Below are 7,557 nucleotides of genomic sequence, written 5' to 3'. Positions count from 1 at the left end.
TCCTGAAGGAAGACAGGAAAAGAGGCTGAGGTAAGAACAGAGTCCAGGTTCGTGGCTAAAACCAGGGTTTGTGGCATACCAACACATTTCATACATCTAACTCATCTATGGCCCCATCCACCCAACCCCAAAGGGAGACCCATAGTAATGTACTACAAGCCTATGTTCTTAAAACTGACCTGATTAATTAACATTTTAATCACTGACTTGGATGAAGTCATAGGTGGCATGCCTTTCAAATTTGCTGGTGACATAAAACCAAAGATCATGAATACATGTGTTAAGAGAATAGGTATCCCAGAAAGATTTTGATAGGCTAGAATGATGGCTCAGATCTAATTACATTACATTTAATATGGACAAATGTAAAGCCCCTTGGGGTAAAAAAAATCAACTGCATAAGGGCACAATGAGAGAGATCTTGTTAGATGACAGTTTCTGGGAAAAGAATCCATATAAACTTAGTGAACCATCAGCTCAGCCTGGACCAGTGGTGTAATACAATATTATAGTAATTAATAATAATAATAATAAGCTAATGGGCTCTCAGGCGGAGGTAACAGAAGCCCAGTATCAGACCAAGAAAGGTCATTGTCCCACCCTGACCAAACCACATGGCAGTACTGTTTGGGTTTTGGTGCCAAAAGGACATTGACAAGTTGAAATATATCTAACAGTAATAAAAACAATAAATAGCATTGACATATTACGTTGAGTGAGGGTTGCAAAATGCCTTACCAAGATTATCTCATGTTATCCTCACAATAACATCAGGAGATAGATGCTATTATTATCCCCATTTTTCAGACGAGGAACCTGAGGCTAAATTTCTTGCCAGGGCCACATAGTTAATAAATATCTGAGGTCAAATTTGAACTCAGATCTTCCTGATTCCAGGTCAAGCATGGTGTCTGCTGCCCCACCTAGCTACCTAGAATGGTGATAGCACTGGAGACCTTGCCGTAGAAGGTTCAATTGGAAGAGCTGAAGATGCTTAACCTATGGAAGAAAAGACTTAGGAGTAGGGCACATAACAGCCATCTTCAAGTATTTAAATAACTGTCACATAGAAGAGGATCCAGCAAATTGGAACTGGAACTCTAAAGCTGGAGCTCATCCATTCCCAAACACCTCATTCTAAAGATAAGGGAACTGAAAGGAGGAGTGGTGACATCACTCAGGCAGAAAGTAGCACAGAGGCAAGATTTGAAATCAGATCTCAGGACTGCAAGTTCAGAGCTCTCCCCACTGAACAACACTGCCTTTCTTGCTTTGCTTGACCCTAGGTGGGAACACCGGGAGCAAAGGAGAGAAGTAGGAAAATCAGATTTCAGCTCAATGCAAGGAAAGCTTTCCTAACCATAAGAATGACTCCAAGGTGGAATGGGCCACCTCTGGAAACAGTATCATTACTGGACTTTAGGCATTGGCCAAAGGACTCCCTCTCCAAGATACTGCTTGGGGTTTGGCTGGTTGGTAAACTCCAGGGGTCCACTGAGGTTTCTTTAAAGTCTTCCATATTCTGTGTTCATGTATAGACTTGGACTGGATAATTTCTGTCTTTCTTTTTTCCATAAACAAAAAATTTTTTTTTCTTCCTCCCTCTTCCCACCATTAAAAAAAAGTGAAAAAAGAAAAACCCTTGTAACAAATTTGCACAGTCACGCAAAATGATTCCTACAGAATTGACTCAGTGAAGCAAGTCGAGCCAGGAGACCAACTTCTACAATACCAACAATGTTATAAAGATGAACAACTCTGAAAGACTTAGGCTGCTGTTCAATGCAAAGCCTAACCACTACCACCATGCTTCCTAAGGACAAATGATGAAATGTGCTGTTGAGGGGAGATGGGATGGACCAGGTAACCTGACTGGAAATTGTAAACCAGTGCAAGGTTTATTGGATTTATCAGCAGCAGTGGCTGTCCCACTCAGGTAGAGGTTCACATTTAGGGAGGGAGATGTGTTTATTTAAAGTCTAGGTGGGGAATGGGCAGGAGTGGGAATGGGGTATCTGTTTCCAAGGCTACAGGGCAGATCTTACAACATATCTGTCCATTTAACCCAGGATACTGCTGTTAAACTAGTCTTAAGAATCAGGTATAAAACAGACCATGATGACATCTCATTTGGGGCTGCTCACAATTTCAAGCAGCAAGTGGGTCAGGGGGCCAGATTAGCTGGGGAGGCTAATCTGGGGGGTGGGGGCAGGGGCCACACTACCTGCCCCCTGACAGAGAGACCCTGATCAGCTCAGGGTACAGAATGAAACATGTGTCTTTTGGGACTTGACTTCTAAGTTTCTTTCTATCTCTAGAGTTTTATGACCCTGTGCCCACCCGTGTCACCTTCCCAGTGCCCTTCTTGTTTTATTTGTAACTTTGCATCTTAAGTTACGATTGCTTGTGTACTTGACAACAGCACTGCCAACTCCATGTGTCTCCCCTGTCTTTGTATCCCCAGACACCTCTCAGCATCCTGGGCACACCACACAATTCTTGTGGCTTGACTGACCAACATTCGATCCCACTGCTGTCTAGGCCAACAGGCTGAGATCACAGCATATACCTTCCCTCAAAACTCCAATTCCAATCTCTCCAAACTGTCCTTCCATCATTCACCCTCCCACCATCTACATTCCAGACAAAGCTGTGGGGTGCTATTCTCCACACCAACATTCTGCTCTCATCTCTGTGCATTTGCCCATCACATGCCCTCCCTGCTTCTACCTCTTAGAACCCCTACCTCCCTCCAAGGCTCAGCTCAAGTGCCACACCGTACATGAGACCTCCCTTGATTCTCCTGCTTATTAGAGCCCTCCCCCTGAATTTATCTTTTATTCATTTATATGAGTACATCTCTGTCCCTGCCCCTGGGAGGATGTAAACTCTTTGAAGACAGAGATGGCTTTGTTTTTCATCTTTGTATTCCTTGACGTTACACAAAACAGGCACCTTGAATAAATGTTTGTCAAATAAATGAATAAATGCTAAATAGACCAATAAGATGATATTTGTAAAGTGACACAGGCACAATGAATGCCCCGCACACAGTAGGCACTAAATAAGTTCTTGTTCCTTTCCCTTCCCACAAAGGCCAGCTTTGTGACCACTGACAAGCATCTGGAAACCCTCTCTAGCCCCAGGCCACTGAATGATCTTTCAGGTCCCTTCTGGTTCTGGCATTCAATGCTTTCACGCACAATCGGCCATGAAAACAAACAGAGATGTTTCAGGGAAAGAGGTGGGTTTCCCCACCACCACTGCACACTCTTTTTAGGCAGACTCCCAGTCCCAGTCTCTCCCTAAGCTCATTTTCTCATTTGTCTCTGGACTTTGGCACTTTGCCTCTCCTATAGAAAAAAATGCAGAGTCTGCAAGACCCAAGTTCGAGTCCTGCCTCTGGTGGTCACTAGGTATGTATCCTGGACAAATCATCTCAGGACCTCCAGGCCATTCTCCAAGACTGTTAGTTACAGAGCAGGTGCTGACCTCCAAGAACAGAGAGTTCTCTTGCCCCTGGAATTCCATATGCCAACGACTCACAGACTGGGCGAAATAAAGAAAAATAAAGAAGTTGGGATTCCTCTGGAGCTGTTTAGGCACATGCTTCTAGCAGGTCACTGGGAAGTGACACCCGCAGATGTTTGCTTCTTGCAGTTAGGGCCCAATGGAGGGGATGTCTGAGGGAGCAGAAGACAGGAAAGCCGTGTCTTTCCAGATCTGTTTGAGGTTAAGCTGGAGGCTGTTAGAAGAGTGGAATAGACCCAGTGGTCTCAGAGCAGAGCATGTCAGATAAAAAAATGAATCAAGGCAGGCCAGGAATGCAAACCCAAGAGACGTTCAGATGCCACGGCTCTGGGTCTCAGGGCCTTAGATGTACTCCAGAGAACCTGGAGAGCAAAGCCTTCTGAGGGCTGATGTCTCTCTGCCAAGGTGGTAGAAAAGAACACAGCTTCCACTCAGCTCCACGGGAAAGGGGCCCCAAAGAGAAGAGTGAGCTCCCTTGTCTCTGGGCAGGCTCATGAGCTCATCCACCCACGCTGCCTGTGCATCCCTTCCCAGGCCAGAGGGACAGTCGAGGAGAGAGAAGAGAGAAGCAGAGAAAGAAAGGGCCCTTTGTCAGGGGGCCTTCGTGGGTGTGGACACTGGCCAAGTGGAGGAGACTGGAACTGAGGACCCCAGCCCCATGGGGGGCAAACACAGAGGCAGGAACTGCCTTCAGTAGGGCCTTCCTTCAGATGGTCCATATGGGGACCATCACTGTCCCACTGCTCCAGGGTCTCAAGGTGCCGACAAGGCAAACATAGTCTATTACACAGATCAGCCAATGAGAAGCAATCTACGAATGGCGTCAACTCTCAGTTATCCAGGAGCTGCTTATCAAGAGTGAGCCAGAGTGGGACTTGGGCTTCATCTCTTACCATCTGGTTCTTGCCTGGTCTTGTTAGCACTTTCATAAGAGAAAAGGCCAAACTGAAACCAGCCCCCCTGGCAAATTGTCTTAGGAACCACAGTTCTAGATTGTCCGGGACCTCAGAGGTTAACTGGTCATAGGATGGATTCTAGATCTAGACCTGGTGAGACCTCAGGGTCTGCCTAGTCCAATTCCCTTATTTTTACAGGAAAGGAAACTGAGAAACACAGCTGTGAAGAAGCTCAATATGAGTAAGAAAATAGGACCATATTTTAATTGGGGGGAGGGGGAAGAGTGACAGAGAAGGAGAAAGAGAGAAAGAAGAAGGGAGAGAAAGAGGTGGGGAGAGAGGGAGAAAGAGACAAAGACAGAGACAGCAAGACAGAAGCAGGGAGACAGGGAAAGAGCACATTTATTCAATTCCAGGCCCTGTGCTTAGTACTATGAATGCAAATACAACCCTTGCCCTCAAGAAGCTTATATTCTTTTATTTGGTTAGTTTTTAATGAGCCTCCAACTCCCCATATCACCCAGGCTGTACGGTTTTCCCCTACTCAGGCCCTCTGACTCCCCTGCCATACCCAGGAACTCAACCATATGCCAGCCTTAGCACAGAAAGTCAGTCTCTGTTAGCCCAAGCAAAGCTCAGAACTCCTGAGCTGAGGAGATCCACCAGCCTTGGCCTCCCTAGTAGCTGACATGGCGTGTGTGTACCCCTGAACCTGGCCACTCTATTATCAGTTATGCATTTTAAATAATTTGTATTGATTCTTTGATGTGATGTGGCCTAAATGTCCCCTTGTGACCCTGCCAGAAGGTCACCCCTTACCACAAAGAATAGATGTTAGCCATCGTTCTTATTACCATTATCATAGGTGTCTTATCTTGCACAGATGCGGTTGTTTGCGCCTTTACTTTTCCATTAGAAGGTGAGATCCCTGAGGCCTGGGCCTGGTTTGTGCCTTTCCTTGTCTCGCCAGTGCTTAGAACAGTATCAGGCACACAGTAAGTGCATGATTAATGCTCGTTGTTATTGAGGATGATATTATACACTTATTAGTCACGTCATGACAAGTCACTAAACTTCTGTGCACCTTAGTTTTCTCATCTGTCAAATGATCAGGGGCAGTATGGCAGAGCAGAGAGAAAGCTAGCCTAAGAATCAAGAGGACCTGTGTTCAAGTCTTGCACTGTATATACTGACTGTGTGACCCTGGGTAGGTTGTTTAACCTCAAAGTTTCCCTAAGACACTCACAGAAGAAGGCATTGACCTGCTTGGGTAGCGGAGCTCTCCCACCTGGGATTTCCTGACACCAATGAAACACCGGAAAAACAATGGGAATGCCAAGGCCTGTCCGACCTCCCTCCCAGGGCAGCTGGGAGGCTCAGGGGAGGTCAGGGGCAGACAGAAAGCTCTCTGCGAACTTCAGATGGGATATTTACATGCCGATCAGTTCTGGGGCTGGAAGGAACCTCAGAGGCCATTTAGACCAATCCTCCTATTTTACAGAGGAGAAAACTGAGGCCTATAGAGTTAAAATGATTTGGCCAAGGTCACAAGGGAGTCAGTAACAGATTGGGGACTCCACCCTAGGTCCTCTGACTCCACTGGACCACACTGTCCTGCTATTGCCATCAATCAGCCCATTGGCCAACATGCATTTATTCAGTGTGTCCTCTGTTCCTGGCACTGTGCTAAAGCGAAGTGAATATCACAAGAAAGATGGAAATAGTCCCTACCTTTATGGAGCTCATACTCCAGTGGGGGAGACTCCGTGTAGAAGCCTACATGCAGGAGACAGATAGTATAGCTGGACAGCCCTAGGGCCCGCTGCGGGAGGGAGAGGATTTCACTGTGCTGAATGTGGAAGGAAGCAGAAATGAGGAGGCAGAGGTGAGGAAGGATGGTCTGCCAGGCTCGGGGACAGCCCGGAATGAGAGCCAAAGATGGGCATCTGAGACAGAGCAATTAGGGCCAGATGGCTGGACAGCAGAATGCATGGAGGGCCGTCAAGTCTGAGAAGACTGCAAAGTTAGGAGGGAGAAGCCTTTACATGCTAGACAGAGGCATTTTTATTTACTCCTGGGGGTAGTAGGGAGCCATTGAAGCTCATTGAGTGTTGGTGTTGGGTTGGAGGGAAGAAGGGCATAAGTAGATCTGCGCTCTGGCCGTTGCATAGAGAGCGGGAGACCTGGGTACAGAGAGACGCACCAGGGCTGCAATGCACCAGTCCACCGCAGAGGAGAGGAGAGCCGGAACTAGGGAGGGGCAGCAGGAGAGCCCTTGGAAGGTGTGACAGCAGCGTGGCTCTGGGGGGTGAGCACCAACGAGCAGGCAAGGATGGCCCTGAGGCCGTGAGCCTGGGTGCCTGGAAGGATGCTGGGAAGTTCGGACGGGGGAGAGAAGACAAGCTCTGCCTTCGTTAGTGTTGTAGCCGCTATCACAGGCTCGGGGGTGACGGCCGGAGGAGAGGCGCTGAGAGAGAGTCCCACAGAGTGTGTCTGCAGGGCTGGGGCAGAGGATCAGCCGGTGCATCTGGAGGGTAGAAGGGAGGGGGAAGAGCAATCGCATGGAGACCGGACACGGCTCCACATGGCTGAGGGCCTCGAATGCCCAGCACAGGAGGCAACAGGGCCACTTCATCGAAGATTCATGAGCAGTGGACTGTCATGGCCGGTGGTTCATATGAAAGATTGCCCCTTCAGGAAAGGCAAAAACAGAAAAGACTGATCTGGTCTGCTTGTAACATTAAAGTTAGACAATGGGTGAACAAATTTTAGTTTTCATAAAACAGTAAATATGAACTTTTTGCTAAGTGTGCCTGCTTCAAGGATGTCAATGTTGGTATATATTGTTCTCTCACCTTCTCTGTCTCTTTCTCTCTCTCTGTCTCTCTCTCTGTCTCTCTCTGTCTCTCTCTCTGTCTCCCTCTGTCTTTCTCTCTCTGTCTCTCTCTCTCTGTCTCTCTGTCTCTCTGTCTCTCTCTCTGTCTCTCTCTGTCTCTGTGTGTCTCTCTCTCTCTGTCTGTGTGTGTATGTGTGTGTCTCTCTCTCCAGATGCACAATTGCTCCCCTGATATTGAAAGCAGGAGTTGATCTGTATGCTAATGGCCAATCCCTGCATGGCAGGGATTACCTG

The 7,557-nt window shown here is 47.4% G+C and overlaps 1 protein-coding gene across 1 annotated transcript in view; it reads right to left on the bottom strand.

The window, feature by feature from the left end:
• The window catches only part of TBX20 (T-box transcription factor 20), a 238,669-nt gene extending 231,607 nt beyond the window's left edge, over positions 1-7,062 (bottom strand). The window contains exons 1-2 of the mRNA XM_069084565.1: positions 6,631-7,062; positions 6,159-6,276 (exon numbers count right to left, since the gene is read on the bottom strand). Coding sequence (XP_068940666.1) covers positions 6,159-6,276; positions 6,631-7,062 — 550 coding nt within the window. The remainder of the gene's footprint in view (positions 1-6,158; positions 6,277-6,630) is intronic.
• Between the last annotated feature and the right edge of the window lie 495 nt (positions 7,063-7,557).

This window comes from Petaurus breviceps, unplaced genomic scaffold, assembly GCF_028583685.1.
Source record: "Petaurus breviceps papuanus isolate PSGF00001 unplaced genomic scaffold, PetGlider_PUasm1.0 174, whole genome shotgun sequence".
Taxonomy (NCBI): Eukaryota; Metazoa; Chordata; class Mammalia; order Diprotodontia; family Petauridae; genus Petaurus; species Petaurus breviceps.
Note: the sequence above shows the minus strand (reverse complement) of the source record. Positions and strands in the feature narration are given on the sequence as shown.